Source organism: Brachyhypopomus gauderio, chromosome 17 (genome assembly GCF_052324685.1).
Source record: "Brachyhypopomus gauderio isolate BG-103 chromosome 17, BGAUD_0.2, whole genome shotgun sequence".
NCBI classification, from domain to species: Eukaryota; Metazoa; Chordata; class Actinopteri; order Gymnotiformes; family Hypopomidae; genus Brachyhypopomus; species Brachyhypopomus gauderio.
Window position 1 is genome coordinate 16615296 of NC_135227.1, and position 21243 is coordinate 16636538.

At 46.4% G+C, this 21243-nt stretch overlaps 1 protein-coding gene across 1 annotated transcript in view; it reads right to left on the reverse strand.

Annotated features, from left to right (window-relative positions):
• Positions 1–21243, reverse strand: part of LOC143481187 (ral GTPase-activating protein subunit alpha-2-like) — a 51678-nt gene that overhangs the window by 12485 nt on the left and 17950 nt on the right. The window contains 16 exon segments of the mRNA XM_076979134.1: positions 90–233; positions 1798–2001; positions 3343–3580; positions 3672–3783; positions 3965–4113; positions 4276–4410; positions 5085–5261; positions 5808–6038; positions 6136–6341; positions 7140–7278; positions 7463–7578; positions 8465–8645; positions 8746–8789; positions 11026–11083; positions 18581–18630; positions 19750–19860. Coding sequence (XP_076835249.1) covers positions 90–233; positions 1798–2001; positions 3343–3580; positions 3672–3783; positions 3965–4113; positions 4276–4410; positions 5085–5261; positions 5808–6038; positions 6136–6341; positions 7140–7278; positions 7463–7578; positions 8465–8645; positions 8746–8789; positions 11026–11083; positions 18581–18630; positions 19750–19860 — 2295 coding nt within the window.

Here is a 21243-nt window from a genome sequence, read left to right on the forward strand (position 1 = left end):
GGGAGAGAGAGAGAGAGAGAGAGAGAGAGAGAGAGAGAGAGAGAGAGAGAGAGAGAGAGAGAGAGAGAGAGAGAGAGAGAGAGAGTTACCTGAGAGTCTGTGAGAGCAGTGAGAGTTGTGAGAGATACCGGGTAAGAAAGAGCTGACCGTGTGCAGCAACACTGGCACACTCTTAGTGACCGGCAAAGCCTCACACAGCTGAACACAGTTGCTGATAGACTGGCTCCTCTTAGCTAGCCATGTAGCGCACCCAGAAGGCCAACAGAAAGAGAGCAGGAGGGTGAAAGAGAGGGAGGGAGAGGGGTAGAGAGAAGGAGAGGAGGGTGAAAGAGAGAGAGAGAGAGAGAGGGACAGAAAGGGAGAAAGCAAAGAGAAGAAAGCAAAGTCAACCACAACCCACAGAAGTGAAAAAACGCTGCATGCTAAGAGCTTCTCTGTGCAGGAGATGTAGGGGAGGAAATATAAAACCCACAACTCACATGGTCAGATGGACTCAGTTAACAGATTATTCTCTATATTTCAGCTGGTATATTTAACAACATGTAACCCGTATTATAGAGATTATGACTCTGTCATTTATATACTAAATATACAGTGTATAGGAGTATGATGATTTTAACAAAGTATTATATTTGCAGTATCAACAGGGACCATTCACAATACACAAACAAAAAAACTGCACTGCATAAAAGAAATAGCATGAAACATCAAAGAAGTGATTTGCTAGGGTTAATTACTTAAATAATGCGTGTTTCCTTTGAAACTCAGTTTCTCTGTAAGAAACATACAGGTTCAAGTTTTCTCTTCTAGTGACAATGAGATGCAAATCTGCTGGTGCTGGTAGACCCACTTCATGTTGGGTGGAGAGCCTTCCTCTGCAGTGCACTTTAATTACCCACTGTGCTATCTAGCTAGCGTCACTTTCACTGTGTTACCTTTCTGTGCATATTAATTAGCATTCATTATGGCCTTAATGAAACCATCAAAAACAACGCAGCAATTGGCAACTGTCTTAACAAAGGGAGGAGAACGGAGGTCTGATTGAAGAGGAACGAGGGAGAAATCAAACGAGGAACCTGGAGCCATGACGCTCTAAGGGTCCTGCTCACGCCTGCACACGTCTGCTCACGCCTGCACACGTCTGTTCACGCCTGCACACGTCTGCACACGCCTGCACACGTCTGCTCACGCCTGCACACGTCTGCTCACGCCTGCACACGTCTGCACACGTCTGCTCACGCCTGCTCACGCCTGCACACGTCTGCACACGCCTGCACACGTCTGCTCACGCCTGCACACGTCTGCTCACGCCTGCACACGTCTGCTCACGCCTGCACACGTCTGCTCACGCCTGCACACGTCTGCTCACGCCTGCACACGTCTGCACACGCCTGCACACGTCTGCTCACGCCTGCACACGTCTGCACACGTCTGCACACGCCTGCACACGTCTGCACACGCCTGCACACGCCTGCACACATATCTGTGGGTGGTTCCAAAGAGTCCTTCAGACTGAAATACATCTGCTCCAGTCTCAAGAAGCTCTCCAACACGAGGAGATTCAATCTGCCTCTAGGCAGTGGGAGGAGAGGAGAGCCAGCAGCAGCACGTACACAGTGTGTGTGGGAGGAGAGGAGAGCCAGCAGCAGCACGTACACAGTGTGTGTGGGAGGACAGTGCAGTTCGGACCAACTAGCAGAACAGTAAGACGGGGTCACACGGGGTCACACGGGGTCAGACGGGGTCAGACGGGGTCAGCGTGTGTGTTGGAGCGTAAAGGCGGCGTGATGCTCTGACCGGAGGCCTTCTGCCGGACGTTGTTTCGGGCCTTCTCCACGGCCGGCGCTCCTGTGGTGGTGGCACTGCGGAAACGCATGGGCTCCTGTGACCCGCCTTGCTGTGAGCCGCCCTGCTGAGACCCGGTGTGCTCGCCCGCGTTCCTCCAGCTCAGAGAGAAGGAACGCGCCACTGCTGCTGCCTTCTGGGAGTCCTGCATCACGCCTGCAGAGAGCCACACGCACGCGGGACATCAGAGCTGAACACGCACGCGGGACATCAGAGCTGAACACGCACGCGGGACATCAGAGCTGAACACGCACGCGGGACATCAGAGCTGAACACGCACGCGGGACATCAGAGCTGAACACGCACGCCGGACATCAGAGCTGAACACGCACGCCGGACATCAGAGCTGAACACGCACGCCGGACATCAGAGCTGAACACGCACGCGGGACATCATAGCTGAACACGCACGCGGGACATCAGAGCTGAACACGCACGCGGGACATCAGAGCTGAACACGCACGCGGGACATCAGAGCTGAACACGCACGCGGGACATCAGAGCTGAACACGCACGCGGGACATCAGAGCTGAACACGCACGCGGGACATCAGAGCTGAACACGCACGCGGGACATCAGAGCTGAACACGAGAGCCAAATGCAGGCACATGCACACTCGAACACACACACATTCAAACACAGACACACACACACGCATGCGCACACACCCAAATATTCAAACACCATTCTAAAGCTTGAAATAAACATTCAATTGGCTGGGACCTATGATACTATAACTGTACAACTTCAGAAGTTCGAAACCTTTGATGTACATATAACTGTACAAAATGATGTACAAAGTTGTACGTAATTTTAAAATGGCCTTAATAAGCACTGAACGTTATATCGCAATCCTTTTTACAAGGATCCTTATGCAAATCTTGAGGTGGATTCTATGAAGTCAAACTACAATGTATAAGATTATAATTACAATTTAATATAATTAAATTATAATTATAATTTAATAACAAAACAGTTAATATTCTAGCTAAAACATGACACATATTGTGGTGACTGCTTCGTTCAGGCGTGCTGTGCTGGAGACGCGAGGGACGGACGCGAGGGACAGACGCGAGGGACGGGCGCGAGGGACATGCGCGAGGGACATGCGCGAGGGACATGCGCGAGGCACATGCGCGAGGGACGGACGCGAGGGACGGGCGCGAGGGACGGGCGCGAGGGACGGACGCGAGGGACGGACGCGAGGGACGGGCGCGAGGGACATGCGCGAGGGACATGCGCGAGGGACGGACGCGAGGGACGGACGCGAGGGACGGGCGCGAGGGACGGACGCGAGGGACGGACGCGAGGGACGGGCGCGAGGGACGGGCGCGAGGGACGGGCGCGAGGGACGGGCGCGAGGGACGGACGCGAGGGACGGACGCGAGGGACATGCGCGAGGGACATGCGCGAGGGACGGGCGCGAGGGACGGACGCGAGGGACGGACGCGAGGGACGGACGCGAGGGACGGACGCGAGGGACGGACGCCACACCCACCCCGACCGCGCTGCTTCTTCTCCTTCTGCTCGGACAGCTTGTCCAGGGGCAGGTTGGTGAGGTCCAGGCCGTAGACGCAGCGGGCTAGCACCACGGTCAGGGAGTCCATGATGCCGGCCCACTCGTTCACCAGCTCCTCCCAGTGGCTGAGAGAGGACAGCACCGCCAGCAGCTCGTCCCACAGCTCGCGAGAGATGAACACGCTCAGGTTGGCCCGCACCCAGGCCACGATGATGGTCTGCAGGGGAAAAGCACACGCACTCAGACCCCCGTGAAAGCGGTCGGGCCGCCCCGGTGGGCCGGGAGCCGTGGTGCAGGGCGGGACTGACCCGGAAGAGCACGCTGGCCAGGCTCTGGGCGAAGGTGTCCTTTCTTTGGTCATTGTGTGGCCTCTTCATCACCGCCTCAGTGATCCTCAGTAGCACTTGTAGCAGCTGCTCCCTGCAATACACACACACACACACACACACACACACACACACACACACACACACAATACAGTGGGACCAAGGGCTCAAGATTATGTAGCTTCATGTTGTTAACATTTTAGATTCAATAAGCCATGATACCTATTTATGTGTTTTTTTTGTGGTGTGTGTGTGTGTGTGTGTGTAGGCCTTACCAGGTCTGTCTGCTCATGGTTTGCTCCATGATCATGTGGCGGTAGATGCTGAGCACAGCTCTGCACACCTCCACCTGGTTCTCCAGCAGTTTGGGCACATCTTGACACGGCTCCAGGAGGAACACGTTCGATGAGTTGGTCAAGAACACCTGTGAAGCAAACGAATACTGCATCTACACACCGAACGGCCAACGAGATGGCGATTTTAACACTCCGTATTGGTTCTTGCTGTGACTAAAAAATCATTCATCCGGCCAGTCCTGATTGGCTACGGCCAGGGGCGGAGCCGCGTGGGGATTGGTCCTGTGCACCTGCAGCGTGGCCTGGAGGCCGGCCTTCACGTCACGCTTCTGTTCCTCCGTCAGGCAGCCCCTGTTGATGGCGCTGCTGAAGGAGTAGGTGCGGCCCCAGCTGGACGTGCGCTTGTGCCCGTGGGTCTCCAGCACCTGCGGACACGTACGGGTCGGGAGGGTTACGGGACGCCAGGGGCTCCACGGCCAGGCCGGGTCTCTCCGGGTCACGGAGGGCTGCTTTACGCCACATTATCGAATGGACAAATGTCTGAAATTCGAATTATGTTGGACCTCAGTGGCATCCGATATTCGTCTTAGTGTTTTAACAACCATTTTCAGTCTCGTACGGTATTATGTTCAGTCTTGAAAGGCTGAGTCCTGTACAACCATCATGAGGCTAACCAACCTTGGTTCAGATCCAAAGCTGCAAATAGCAGACATTTCTCTTACTCACACTGATTAATATCCTATAATATACACCACGTGTTCCACCTAAGGTTACCAAAGCACAGGGTGATGGTTTTTCGTATAAAGGTTTTTTTTGTGTGTGTGCTTGTGCGTAGCATATTTTGGCAAACACCTTCCTGAGGTAGTAGATCTCAGGATGTAATTAGCTTTATCCTTTGTGTTCTGTTTCCTGTAAAGCGCTTTGTAAACTGTGTTTAAGAAAGTGCTATATAAATTAATATTTCTTTATATAAAGCAAGAGGAGACTGCATTATGAAGGTTAAAAGTCCAGTGATAAAATCAACATAGGATCAGATTTCAGACAATCGGTACACTTGTGCGTGTGTGTGCGCGTATGTGTGCTCAGAATGCCGCGGTACCTGTGCGTGTGTGCGGTCAGCCTCGGTGCACTGCTGCTCTTCCTCCATCTCCTCCTCATCCTCACCTCTCTTCTCAGGCTCGATCATAAACACGGGCCTGTCCTGCAGGATCCACTTCCTGTACACTTTAACGACCTTACGGGTGGCCGACGCCTCGCAGGACGGCAACAGGAAGGCCTGCGGGACACAACACCAGTGTCGTACTACAGGACGATGACCCACACTGTACAACGCATTGAATTACACATTAAAGAGACTTCACACCACGTCCCCTCATAACGAGTCATTAAAGCACCTGCACACAGCGTCTTGCACATTACCCAGAACACTTAAAAGGAAGCTGCTTGACTTCAAATAGCAAACTGTCTTGCACCTTGATAAACACACTCTCAAAGAGAAAAGACAAGGAACATGCTTCTATATATTTTTCTAATAATATGCCTTATTATAATACATATTTATTAATATAATAAATGTGTATTCAAAATGTGATTTTATGTATTTTTTCCCTCAAAACTGCAACACGGTGGACATAAGGAGCAGATTCTGTTTTCAACTAGACTAAAAATAAACGCTGCAGAATTACAAACAATACGCCAGTTCTAACTACAGCATGGACACAGAGCGGCCACAAGATGGCAGCGCAGCATCAAAAAACGCCAGTGACTGTCGGGCAGGAACACGTCGTGGAGTCGGCCGGCGAGCAGACCGGCGCTCCCTGACCTGGTGGAAGACCTCGTTGACGAAGTTGACGTTGTCTCGCGTGGACAGCAGGATGCAGTGCACCATGTCGTAGACGGGTCCGTGCTCCTCCTCGATGCTGCACAGGCTGGAGGAGCTGGTGCGCCGGTCCGACAGCGTGCTGCTGTTGGAGTGGCTCTTCTCCGGTTCCGAGGGCCCGTTGGGCTCCGGCTCGCCTCCCTTCTCCTGGCTGCTCCCGCCCGCGGTCACAGTCTGACGGAAAACGGGACTTTTTTTTTACGACGCGGCCAACAGAGCGGCGGTGTGAAAAGGAGGGCGGGCTGGCGCCGGTGGGCGGAGCCGGGCCTACCTGGATGAGCTTGGGCAGGACCTCCCCTCCGTTCTTGGTGCTGCTCACGTGAGCCGAGCTCACGTACTTCTTCTCCAGGAAGAAGTTGACCAGCCAGGTGATGAAGGCCACGCGGGGGGCGAGGTACTGGTCCCGCGTGCAGAAGGTGCTCTCGTTGTTGCGGGACACTTGGACGTACAGCGGCTTTGGTCTGTGGTGAGGAAGGTCTGCGAGGCAGAAGGCAGTACACGGAGTCAGAAGGGAAAGACGGGAACAGAAGACCGAAGATCTCAAGGAGAAGGGCATTCAGATTCGCACTTCCGTCAATGAAATCATTTTTTAAAGTAGCTCATTTTTCAAAAATATGCCTCACAGAACAACTTTCCGCATTAAAAGGAAATTCAGTAACAAGTTCAAAAGTATTCACGCAAGGGTTCTGAAGTAACTGGCAGTTAACTTCTATGGGCACTGAGGATTGCCATTGATCCTAAAAGCTGATATCAGACAGGGGTGCACAGCCCTACGGGTGGGGCGGGCCCTCCACACAGCCCTACGGGTGGGGCGGGCCCTCCACACAGCCCTACGGGTGGGGCGGGCCCTCCACACAGCCCTACGGGTGGGGCGGGCCCTCCACACAGCCCTACGGGTGGGGCGGGCCCTCCACACAGCCCTACGGGTGGGGCGGGCCCTCCACACAGCCCTACGGGTGGGCGGGCCCGCCACACAGCCCTACGGGTGGGCGGGCCCGCCACACAGCCCTACGGGTGGGGCGGGCCCTCCACACAGCCCTACGGGTGGGGCGGGCCCTCCACACAGCCCTACGGGTGGGGCGGGCCCTCCACACAGCCCTACGGGTGGGGCGGGCCCTCCACACAGCCCTACGGGTGGGCGGGCCTGCCACACAGCCCTACGGGTGGCGTTCTCTGTGCTGTACTGTACTGCGTGCCACATACTACACAGTAAACCAGTTAGTCTTTGTGAAATGAATTGAAATGAACTTTGCTTCTTTATGTAAAGAATCTCACCTAGCAGTGGCTTGTAGAGGTTGGTGAGCTTGGTGAAGGAAGGGAAGAGGTGGGGTAGGTAGTACTTCTTAAAGAGGGAGAAGAGAAACCTGAACCCAGAGTCCTGGTTGTCCTTCTTGTACCACTCCAAGCTGGACGCCTAAACACACAAAGGTGATGATCACAGACAGCCTATTAAACAAGGACACTTGGTAAACTGATCGTGAAATTTGTTTCCTTCGGTACTCTGGATAAGAACCGGGTCTCTATGGGCCACTCTGAGCAAGACGAGCACGGTGAACTACGTATAGAAGCAAGCATTCGTTTCAGAACCGCCGTCTCACCTGGACGACCATGAACTTCAGCACGGTTTGGAGAATGTAGCACGTCTGGTCATCTGCTACCTTCTCCCCCGGAACGGCCGGCACAAGCGGGGTGATTTCCTCGGGCACGATCTTTGCTGCGGTGGCACAAAGCAGGAAGAGTCTGTAAGTCTGCGGCTGGTCGAAGGCGTGTAGCGGTGAAATGGAAGTGATTCAACCTCCTAGCTGCACGTGACCAGGGACGGCTCAAGAGGTGAAATATATAGTTTCAGACACACATCTATATAGAGGGTCTGTACTTTCATCAGTCCTTTTATTCATTTATTAGAAACGTTCTGGTCACCACTGAAATCAAAGGAAAGTCCATTTGAATGGGCTTTTTTTCCCCCGTTAACGAAGTCCTTTCAGTTATTGCGTCCATTGCAATTTCAAGGCATAACGTCTGTTCCGATTTAAAGGCACAAAAGACATAATGGACAGTGGACACAAGGACAGTCAGAGGTTTATGCTGTATGAACAGTTCAAGGACACAAAGACATTCTGAGAAGATACAGCGAGGCAAAGCATTCATCTTTGAGAAAAACAAGCTTGTTCCCATAATACAACAAATAACATGAGCCTTCATAAACAAGATTACTCTTTGAGAACACTGATTTCTGATCAATCAGAAATAAATAAATAAATAGGGTTGATGCAAATGTGAGAGATGACCAACAAGAGCAGACTTTACTATAGGACTCAACATTATGGGATGGATGACTACTCAAAGTTTGCACCTTTGGTTGCATCTTAAGAAAATCCCAGTTCCACTGTGTTTATTGAAGAACCTAGCTGGTCTCTAGCTGGAGTGGAGCAGCGATTTTCTGAGGCTTGATCAACGTGCCTACGCACAGCTCAACCATCCCTACATACTGTGGGGGGAGAGCATTTCTTGACATTGCAACTATCAGTGTGTGTGTGCGTGCGTGCGTGCGTGTGTATATGTGTGTGTGTGTGTGTGTGTGTGTGCGTGTGTGTTCCCACCATCGGGGGGGTTGGAGAAGGGGTTATAGATGATGGAGTCGAGCGTGCAGGGGCCTCTGGTGGAGGGCACAGCCGGGAAGCCGGGCACCAGGCAGGCGAAGATGAGGAGCTGTTCCTCCGCACAGTGGGTCTGCAGGGCCTGCAACCACAGCAGGAAGAGCCTCATGCCCTCACAGCGGATCTGCACACACACACACACACACCCACACGCACCAGGGGGTCAGACGTCCTTCATTCTCTTCACTGGGGACGTTTTACATTAAAGCTATAGCTCAGCTTACCTTGAATGAGTTTCCAGTGTGTAAAAGTTTTTTGAGGATAGAACCTGCAGAAATAAAGAGAGCAAAATAAGCCCCTCTGATCAAAATTTTAAGTGCAATTAAAAACACGGATCTTTAGAGAGAGATTTTGGGGGTTCTTGAGCGTTAACAGAAGGAGACGCTCAACAGGACGCTAACTGTGTTAGACGAGCACGAAAACAAACCGACATTAACCCAGTTCACGAGAACGTCAGCAGCTAAAGACGAGTCACCTGAACACAAGACAGTCGAAAAGTGCACGTACGGAAACCCAGAGATGTGGATTATGAGTTTGGATGAAGAAGACGGGATCAAGTCAACGATGCACCCGTTTTTTTGGCAACAAAATGATCGAATTCTGCCAATCCGTTCCATTAGCTGCAACTTATACACAGTAGACGGCCACCAGACCAACCGCTACGTTAGACTTACGTCAATATCTCGAAAAATCTGCGCTCTGATATAGACCCTTTATACACTCCTAGCAGAGGTTGAGGGCTTCGAGCACCAAGCAAGGGCTTCGAACACCAAACGCATGTGTGTGAGAGCGCATGTGTGCGTAGAGGGGTCATCACTAATATGAACGACACCGAGCTGCCAGGGCAAAACGCCACACCTGGCCCGGCCTCGATGCTTTGACAAAGACTCCAGAAGCGGGCAGAGGTTTCTAATGGAGGTTGTCCCGATATGCATGGGTCCTTCTGATAGGACAGTTAAAATCAACCAGCGCATCATTCAGTGAATCATTTGCATTTCAAACAATGACTCCCATTGTCTATATTCATTCTGTTCGCTCTCCCTTTCTGCAGTTAAAGATGATGTTTTGCATAAAGGGCTTAACTTAACCTGCATATGCAAAACTTTGCTTATCATTTGCTCCAATAACCTATAGATTTATATATAAATTTTATAATGACTAAAATGGAACAAATGAGAGCCAACAAAGCAGAGAAATTGTACAGTAAACAGTTAGCTTATGTAATTATTTCAACATGCACTACGATGATCTTTTAAGATCCTAATAATCCATTTAATAAAAAAAAAAAAACATTTAAAAGTCATTATTGAGCAAGTTTTTACTGAACAAGTGATCTATAACGACCATGGCATTTGAAAGAAAAAAAAATCTTGAAAACAGGGTCACTGGGGGTCAGGTATACTAATCAATTCATGTGTGGGTTTGACCTGCCCTGCTGTATAATAAAATAAAGAAAAAGGACACACGAATGCATGCACAAATGTGCCCACGCACAAGCATACACAAAGCCACAAACACATAGGCGGGCGCACACACACACACACACACACACACACACACACACAGATACAAAATATTTTTGGTTTCTCGCTCATCACAGCACAGTTCTGTTGAGCAATACGGACCTTTCAAAACAGATTTTCAGGGCTCTGGGAAGAAACCCTGTTGAATCTCATGAATCTAAAATTTTATTCAAGCCAAACAGCCTGACTGCAACTGCAACGCATGGTGGCAGAAGCATAATAGCGTGGGCCTTGGCTTCCTAACAGCCCAGACAGTTTGTCAACACTGAAGAAGCATTTAATTCCAAGTTGTACCGAGCACAGCAGAATGTCAGGGCATCTGTCTGTGGTCTAAAGCTCAAAAACATTGGGTCATGTAACATGACAATTAAAAACAGTGGAGGAAACCCACACCAGCTGGCCCCCAAACTGACTCGGTCATGATGAAATATGGAATTCCTTCAGAGTCCTGACCTCAATCCTACTGAAATTCTGTGTGCGCGCGTGTGTGTGCGCGAGTGTGTGTGCATTTGAAGCAAGCTGTTCAAGCAATGCGCTCCAAAGAACTCTTCTGTATTAGAGGAATGGTCAATACACCTTTCAGCCACTGAGAAGCAGCTACAGAAAGCGTTTGATTTAGGTCAGTCCCAGTGTAGGAGGTCTGCTACATATGAGGATTCGCATATTTTGTTTGTGAGACACTGCCGTGTGAATATTGGGTATGTTTGTGGTTAAACAGGTAAAATATTCTGCATGAATATTGCAAAGAGCAAAATTCAACAAAACCCCTCTAACATGTCAAACCAAGTGTCCACCTTAATATATGGCAACATGCGTGTCAAATGCAGTATATAGCAACATCATGGTAACACTATATTTTAAGCATATGGCAGAGGAGTAAATACAAACAATAATTGCACAATAACACCTGTTCACTGTACAGATCCATCCATCTACACACAGAGACACTAGTGGCACTGCAACGGTGCTGATTTCACTTACCTATACTGTGAAACTGCCACCTACTGTTGATTTTCTCTGGTAGAAGTTGAAGAATTTTCTGCAAAAAGTCAAATGAATCTTGTTTAGAACACAACACCAAACTCAGCATCACCCCAGCATAATAAAGAGCTCGGTTTAACCCTAGCTGCACTTACAGTTGGAAGGGATAACTCAGCAAACACAGACTAATGGCATTAGTGCCACTCATGATGGTAACAGGGACGTGTACTACCCACAAACACACTCTAAAAGACATAACAGAAAACGACCCCACGGGAACGAAGCCCCTGCCACCACTCCCAACAGAGTAATACTGCGATGGAGGCCCGAGTGCCTCCAGGTGTGATTGTGCCTGTATTAGGCCAGAGAGCAAGGTAGCAACCGAGCCCTGACAGGCATCAATCAACCCCGTCAGAAGCTTAGTCTCGGCGTGTCAAACTCAAACTGCCGCCTGCTCTGATCCGAGGCGTGATGACACATGAGTAGTACAGCATTGTAGCACCTGGTTATTGATCCTCGGACGACGTGTGCGCACACGTGTGTGCGTGCGCGCAAGGCAGCTCAGGATTAAAGCTCGATATTGCCTTTAAGAAGGAGACGCGCTATTGGAGGTGACGTTGAGGTGGGGGGGGCTCTCTCGAAGCCCACGTCTACATCAGAAGGTCGTGGTAATGCTTCACTCCCTCTCATGGCGGCCGGCGGGTGGGCGGGCGGCGGGCGGGGAGCCGCCCCCCTGCCGAGCTGCAGTGGAAGGCAGGACGGGTGGATTTGCGCGGGGTGACGTGGGAGCGGAGAGTACGCCCACGCGGCTCCGGGCACCGGGGCCTCCGCTAATCCACCGCCACTCTCCAGGCATAAGGCTGGAGCATTACAGCGGGCCGGCACCTTGCCTGCACGCACATTTGCATGATCCACACTCAGCTTTACGGCCACGTGGCGCGCATGACTGAGAATACGGACGCTGCGAGATGCTCTCCTAGTGGGGATTTAGAACGGCGCCGAGCCCTCCCACAAAGTGCCTGCACAACTTTTAAAAGGAAATCGGTGCGAGCCATAGGTGAATACGCACGTGAACTGCAGGCAGGACCTTTTGATGCAGTGTATATACATGAAAGGAATTGTAAATTGTACATTCAGGAAAGGTTACAGAAGGGATAGTGGTAGATTATCCTCATGGAGAAAAGAACTGTGTCCATTTACAATGCAGTAGTTCAGCATTTCTAATGCTATGAGAATCCACGCCTGCAGGAACACCAGCAGTCTGAACACTGCACTGTGGTAGATTATGCTTACAAAGTGCCCCACAAGCCCCAGGCCTTGCAGGAAAGGTAAGTCTGTGTATACGCACACATGAGGGAGTGAGCCAGACACACAGAGACCTTAAAGAAAAAGATTGGCTAGAGTATGTGCTCGCTGCATGATAGTCACTCTATATATATTATTTACAAGTTAAATTAAATTTACCACTCTAACCTGAATATAAACCTGAGGCTGAACTGACTTCAGTTCCCATCAGTGTGTCCCAAGGGTACATAAAGTGAAACCGGGAGAGAAACAGGAAGCCTAGCTGTAGACTAGTGGGCCGAGCACTTTCAGATAATGTCACACACAATAAAATAACACCCACAAAAAAAAGGCTCAGACATAAAGCGTCATGCACTCAAAAGCGACAAAAAGAATCGAAATTAGATGGAATTGCACTGCCTCTCCGTATTTCACGTCTAAAAGTCCCCTGTATTATTTATTTTGTCCAGAGGGTGGCAGCAGCTTAACACAAATTGCTCTACAGTTAGGCTTACTAACCGCCTGAGCTCAGGATTCCCGACACCTGATCTCAGAACAGTCTTCATTGGTGGTTTTCAAGTGGCGTCACACTGATGCAGTATAGGGCGCAAACACTGAAAAATGTGGTTTCACCTCAAAACCTCCAGTAAATCATCAATGGGAATATGATGCCTGCCTGCATGACAGGGTCATGTGAAACATCAGATTATATAACCTTACCATCAACTACACCAAAATTTATAGCCAAGGGAGAGTGGAAAGGGGGAGAGAGAGTGAGAGAGAGAGAGAGAGAGATATCTCCTTAAAAGTGCTTTTTTATGTAAGCGCCATAGGCTTATCCCTCAGATAAATCCAGCATGCATATTGATTGGGGACAATGTAGATTTACCATGTAAAGGATGAACCTCAAATTGTTAAGGTCTAACCAGTCAATCAAATGGGAAAAGGCACATAAAGCAGCCTGTTTATTCAATGAGAACAAACCTCATCTAATCACAGATACATCGACTACGAGGTTATAAGAGGATATTTCACCTGAGAGAGAGAGAGAGAGAGAGAGAGAGGTGATAGCTACAGATTGCAGACTTTCATACAGTCCCTTGTTCTTTTATTCATGACCTATTTAGCCCATTTTAGCGTTTTAATGGGCTGCATGAAGACGGGTTTGAACAAACGTCAATCACAGCCAAACCACTTATGAGCAAGTGCACAAAGAGATTTGGCAAAACACATCACAGTACAAACACATCACTCATGTGTCCAATGGGCATTATTTCCTTAGTGCAGTAGGACTGTGGGTAACCCAAATGCACAAAGGGTTATGCGTTATACCTAATGCTTGTTTGTGTAGTACTAGCAGTTAGGACAGTGTTAAGTATGAAAAGGAATCTAGTTTAGGTTTAGCCAAACCATTACCCTGGACTAACAAATGCATTCAGCAAAAACAAGCTTTGAATTCAGACTAAGCATCATTAGGCATTCTTGGTCTGGAGTCTACAGATGTCATGGGCAGCCCCTGGGTGACTAGGTTATGGTCATGAGGTCAGCGTGATGGAGAGGGTGGGGGTGGGTGAAGAAGGCTCCTGTATCTCTGACTTAGCCTATGCCGAGACATGGATGAACTACTCAGTGGGTCAGTAAGGAGCTTTGACCACAGTGCTGATATCTGGGATAGACTCAGGAGGTCTTCACAAAGGTGATTTTATATACAGAGCTATCCGACAGGCCCCAATGCAGCTTCTCAAGAAATTACCGCTTTTAGGGGTATTGACCATATTCCCTACAGCAAACATACAATAAGTATTATTTCACAAAATTAAAAAACAAATGTCAACATTATACAAATGGTAGTAGTTAATACTCAATATTTAAATATGAACACACTAAATATTTTGAAGACCGTTATTTGCTTGTCAGAAAACAAAACATCTATCAGTAGGCATAAAACACTTCTCCCAAACTCTTCTCTTAACATACAGATCATAAGAAATCGTACAGAGATTATATAGAAATCTGGATCTGCTTTAATTTTTTAACTAGTTTCAGTTGCTCAAGTCTGTAAGATTGTAATTGTTCACAAAGAGTCTGTAGATCTTCCTAATTTGGACAAATGTTGGCAGAAATGATTGCTAAGCCTATTACTCATAGTTTTTGTTGAGTCTTTTGTCCATCTCTATACCTACAATTTGAAAAGTCATTCATGTCCTCCCCTTATTCAAAAGGTGGAGACCATTCAGATCTCTGATTCCTAAATGTTCAAGTTCCCCAGATCACAGGTAAACTTGCAGACAATTTTTTTAAATTTGATAATATAAGCAATTTTCAGTCTGATTGGTTACAGCTGTCTTTTTTGTGATCTAAGATGTTTAGCTAAGTGGATCATAAATTGATGCTGAACAAGCAAATGGATGTTGTTTTTGGTCCTAAGGCACTAAAATAGTTCACAAATTATTCTGAAGACTGAACTCAGTGTGTTTTGTGGCAGAGGACTGGCTTTCTTGTGAAAATTAAAAAGACCCATTAAAAAGTCATGGGCTCCATTTTGGGATCTATTGTTTTTTATTTTTATAACTGTCTTCAGTAAAGACATTCAAGCAAAAATACCCTTTTATGCTGATGAAAATATCATTTATACACATGCTTTGATCCACAGTACAGACTGTACAATATCATTAGTCAATAAACACTGCTCTGCTTAGTATAAAATAGGTTTTACATGCTTAGAAAAAGTCCATGGTCTTCTCCAAGATGCTTGATGACTTCAGCATTTTTGTGTTCAATGGTAAGTCCACTGAAAGGGTAACCACATGTAAGCACTTAGATATACAGATACATGACAAGCTTTCATTTAATGTACATATTGATCATCTCCTTAGGAAACTTGAAGTGATGAAGATTGTTTATTATTTATTATTTAGTTTTATAAATAAATCTTGAATTACTTTAAATGCTAAGAAAATCCTGCCTGTGATTAATTATGGCGATGTCCATGGATGTAACCTCCTCCGCTCCTTCACTTAACAGAGACTTGATTCAGTATATCTTGTGTTGATACAGTTTACTACAAATGCAAAGCCTCTTACCACTGCATTATGTATTATTTGGTGAGCTGGACATCACTGGTATATTTGTATTTATAAAGTGATAATGGCTTGACTCCCTGTTTACCTGTGTACTCTTCTTTGTTTTAGCTCAGGAAGAGGCCATCTACGCTCTTCTAGATGGGATCTTGTGAATGTATTCTGGGTTCTGAGAAATACTGCATTTTTTATTATGCGCTCTGGACATGGAGATTTCACACTAGATACACTTATATCCTTTGAAAATATGCATTGCACCATAAATAATGAAATGAAAGTGAAATGTTTTTCTTGCAAATACCACTTTAATTAGCTGATGTGTATCATGATGTTCATCATATTTTATGTCTCATTTTTTGTATTTTAATATGTTGTGACTCTGCCTGCCTGCTATCCTGGCAAAAGGTCTACAAGATTTTTTTTTAACTTCCTGTTAACATAAAGGGGAAAAAAATTGTGATTTGAAATACTTTTCATATTTTGCTCAATTCCCTCAAAAGGTTGCCTGTGGACTATAGTTTCAGATGTCCAATCATGAGAAGCTATCACAGGACTTTTTCATACACCTGTTCACAAATCCACAATTGTATGAACAGATGTTAAACTGCTTAATGTCAGCTCATAAGCTTGGAATCAATGTTGTTAAATGATACTGGTATATAGAATTGATCGATACACAGCTGGTACTGCATGGTATAATCCACTAATAATGTTTGTGTATGTGATTTTATATATGTTTCTGCTTTTTATATATATATGTGCTCCTTTAGGCCAGTGTTTCTTAGAGCTTTAGAAGATGAAGCCATGCAAATGTGTGTTTTGTTTTCGCCAACTGCCTCCCTACTGCCATGAGAGGCTCTTTGTGTTGGTGTGTGTGTGTGCATGCGTGTGTGTGTGTGGCACCTGTGAGTGTGAGACAAGGCTGCTGGCTGAAGCTATGGTGTGTGCCCAGGCACTAAAGCACTAATAAAGAGCTCACAGAAGAGTGGAAGCAGCCATTATGTGCGGATCTGGATGGGGAAGAAATTAGTTTAAGCTAATAGCAGTCAAGAGCGGAGACTCAAACTGTAATCCTAGCACTTTTCACACAGCATGCTGTCAGCCAATGGGTTTCATGAACTGCCCATGTGCTCTGTGATGAGTGTACACACACACACACACACACACAGACTGTCTAGAAGAACAATTTAGTCAAAATTACTAACTTTAGAACATCTAAAAAGGAATAAAAGGCAATAGCCACCAGTTAATATTATGCAACAATATCAAAGAATGTCAATTTGGCACCTTTTAGCTCCCATTGTTTGCAACAAAAACGTATTTTTGACTGAACCATAGTGGCTCTCGATAGTCTGAGCTTAAGGGCTCTTATGAGTTTGAGTTCTTAATGCAGAACATGTTGAGTGTTGTGCCTTTTCAGTTTAGTAGTATCTCAGCAAATGATCCGAATGATAAAAGAACAGCTGCCCTCATTCCTCTGCCCTGCACTCGTGGTGCGTTTGAAATCTCCCAGCTATTTATCCTGGGAGAAAAAAAAATAAGAACAGATCAGACAATTCACACAACATAAATCTACCGTCATGCTTTTCAAGGCGAGGAGCACACAATGGCTTATGAATATGTGACCGAAAGACAGTCGATTCTTTATTTATTATTTTTTTACAGGCTCATATGAAGTGAGCAACACGGTCTCAGACATGGATCACCTACAGAGAGATGTCATCTCACCAAGATGCCTTGAATAGTGCAAACGTTCTGTTCTACACATCCTGTACAATATGTGGTAGTATTCACTGCATAGATGCACACACGCACACACACACACACACATACTCCTATTTCACATCTAACCCCCCCCCCCCCCCCCCCCCCCCTCTAACTGCGGTGGATGTCTAGATGGTGCCAGACACAAAGCGAGGAGAGAGAGGGGGAGGAGGAACAATAGTCTCCCTCCTCTCCTCCGACTGCAGCCTCCGGGGTGATCCCCTACAAAACAGGGTCACATACCACAGCACGCAGTTGCATTTAAGCTAATCCCGTCTACCCCGATCACAACAAGAAAACACAGATGCCAAGTTTGGTTATGACAAAAGGGCCAGGATTTCACATGAATAGATGCCTGTGTCTCCGTGTGACGGAGGGAAGCCTAGACGGATCGGTGGAGCTGCAGTTCTGATCCAGGAGGCAGGATGGATGAGGCAGGACGGTGGGATATTATGAGGCTGTCATGCTACATTAACTCATGCACTTCACACAGCATGGACCCACTAATGGCTGCCTTCCTCCAGACAGCTCATAACGCAAGGCTCCGTCAAAAAAAGCTCCCGCACGCACGTAGCTGGAACAGCAGATGCCTGGATGAGCAAAGGACATCAACATGTCGGTGTGAAGGAGGAGGTCTCCTACAGAACTGAACTTTGAGGAATCGACTTAACTCTAATAGTCGGTTCGAGCCCCTTTGAGTTGACCTCTGTTAGCACAACGCAAACACTCTCCTCATACCCAGAGTCCATTTCTCACCTCCCTGAGCAAATGTAACTAGAGCACTAAGCCTGCCAGACTGCCTGTTTGCATTGGAAACTAGAGCCTCCATTTTGGCCAGGTGGGACCACAGAAAAGACTGACAAACCTGCTGTATGCTCAAACACCCTTAAAGGGAATGCTTGCAGATTAACAAAGGTCATCACAGCACGTGCGCCAACAAACATAGCAGTGTTATGGCATATCCATACAGAAATGTCAACCGTTCACTTAAAGACAAATTCATTCATTCATCTTGATCCACTTAATGCTCTTGAAGCCATATGTTTCAAATAATTAATCTGGTCACATAATATTGTATAGCCAAAGGTAAGATGAGCTAACCTGGCTAATCATAACTGACTTTTGGCCGAGTGGGGCAATGAATGGGTTACAGGCTTTTAGTGGGAACTACCAAGAGTTGAGCTTCTCAAATGTCATTACTGTCTCTTGTCACTGTGCAACATTAGATACCAACTATTGTTAAATGTCTGTTTCTCTTTAGTCTGGCTTTCAATGAAAACACAGCAAATTGCATTTTAAGATATAATCTGAAAAACGAACTTTGTTTTTAAGGTCTGCCATTCTCACCTGTAATGTAGTCTGAAACTAATTTTAACAGTCAGTACACATTGGTAAGCAACAGCAAAAGTGGTTAAAAAGGCACCTACTTCAAAAATAAAGAGGATGGAGTCCAGCTCCTCCCGATGAGATTTGTTCCCTGAAAGGCAAATGCCACATTCAGTACACAACAAACAAGCAGCAATATGAACCACTTTCTTGTGAGTGAAAGGTGAGCAATGGGTTTTAAATTCAGTAAGAAAAAAGGAAGAAATGTAAATCTTGGTCACTTCAGGACACAGCTTTGTGGATTCGGTTTCAACTCCGCTTTGGTCACGGTAAAAATAATTCTAAATATAATCAGCCGTGACCTTAGCTCCACTGTTCTTCACCAGGTGTTAAAAATGTGGTGAACAACTAGCAAGAAACAACAGCTTACTGATGACCTGGGCACTCATACATTGTGTGTGTGTGTGTGTGTGTGTGTGGGGGGGGTTACATAGAGATCATTGAAACAGGAGAGTTGTAACAACAAGAGCTTGATTAACTTCAATTGAGGAAGATTACGGCCCCTAGCCAGGCAAAGCATAATCCCAGACTGCTGTGTCATAACTGGGCTGCTACAACAGGAGAGCTACAGCGTCAATAATTCAGCAGCTCACTATGTGCCTCCACGCTGGCTGCTCGTATTCACTATTAAAGGCCGTCACGTCACTGTGCACACAGAGCAGGTGAAGGAGACCCTGGACATATGATGGAGCACAGCGCACATCACACATCCCGTACATTAAATAACAGAAGGCTGACACATGTCAATGTCTGACACACTAATAATTACATTCCATCATAATATAACAAAGATCAGTTGATGTATCTGGATGTGCAAAGCTATGCTATACTTCAGACTTCCGTTTCAGCACTTTGTAACTAGAACAAAAATACTATAGTGAACTACATTGCTACATAATACAGCTGCATTGTTCCATTAACTGCACAAATACGCTGCATTAAAGGCTAAATGTAATTAAACTGAATGGCTGAATGAACTGAGTTTAATGGAACTGCTCCCCATCAATGAAGGTAGTAATCATGTGTCTCATTACTGCATACGTCTGTCATCAGAGAGATCAGGCATACTGGCCCCAGCCCACATAAAGGCCCACATACAGGGCCACAGAGCTCACACAGGACCACAGCACTACATGAAAAGACCAGAACTGCACAGACTGCAGGGTATTAAAAGGCACAAAAGATGAATTTAAACGACCATACAACTTACCTTTTTGCTTTAAGCTACTTTCCAGTGTAATGAAATTTTCATAGAAGATAAAATAAATCTGTGAGCAGTTGGTTTCAAAAAAAGTCTTCAGTTCACTCCTCTCACTAATGTCTGTAAAGATACAAAGAAAATTATTTAAGTGGCTTAGAAGCCTCAAGTGCACATAAATACAAATGAACAGTAGCAGATTTGCTCTAGTTGAATTGGTTAAGCCACCAATAAACAGACATTCCACAATGTCACACAATATCCACACCTTCCAGGCTCAGAGGTAAATAAAAGACAAGCTTTCATTTTGTAACTTTTTATCATAAAAATTTCTGAATAGGGAGAAAAAAATATTCTTAATTTCACTATAAGATCTTAAAGTATTACTTTATATATTTACATTCACCACATTCGACAGCCACTGTCAAGCAGTGATGTCAGTAACGCGTTACTTAGTAATACTTGAACCACTTTTTTACCGAAAAAAGTGGTAAGATTAGAGTAACGCGTTACTCTAATCTTACCACTTTTTTCGGTAACGAGTAATATAACGCGCTACTATTTCCAGTCCAGTAATCAGATTAAAGTTACTTATCCAAATAACTGTGCGTTACTATTTATATATTTCCCTAGTAAAATATATATTTTTGCTTTCTTCTTGGCTCAGTTCTACTTTTGCTTCTGACCATAGCGCTCGACTCCGCACGCTGCGCGCGACCCTGTGAGAGCGCGAGTACGTTTTACAAGTCATTCTTTGCTGTGTCCTCCCATAACGATGTGGTAGTATAAAGAAACACCCCTCAAAAACAGGGGAAGAAACATTTACCTGATGAATTTTAATGTTGCTTTGTGTTCCACGTTTGAAAAGTGCTGGACTTTTGACTAACGTCGCCTACTTTAAAATGCTTGAAATTGTAATGGTATTTCGTTTCACAAGCTGTCTGACTGAACTGGGGTGGGTTTCCCGAAACGTTCGTAGCTTCATACGAGGTTACGAAGTACTTGGCGCTACGAACGTTTCGGGAAACCCACCCTAGTTCGCTTGTATTACGTTTACAAATAAATTTACAAATAATACCGCGCAGCTACACAAACGTAATGTCAGGAGATACTGTAGCGACTCCTACTCCTCACGGCGAGTCTTGCCCTTTAAGTGACACTGGGGGGCGGAGCCTGCGCGCGCCAGGGTTGCGTTATCAATAAAGTTTCCCTCCTCGGGATTTTTGGATTAAGCAGTTTCTGCCTCGGTTACCGAACCTGCTTCAATACATTGTTACTGTTAAAAATGCACTTCCAATAAAGTGAGTATTGGAAAAATTTATTTTGCTGCTGAATGTAACTACTAAAGTAACTTGTAATCTAACGTAGTTACTTTTAAAATCAAGTAATATGTAACGTAACTAAGTTACTTTTAAAAGGAGTAATCAGTAATCAGTAATCGGATTACTTTCTCAAGGTAACTTAGCCATCACTGCTGTCAAGTATAGCAACTTGCATATCTGCTGT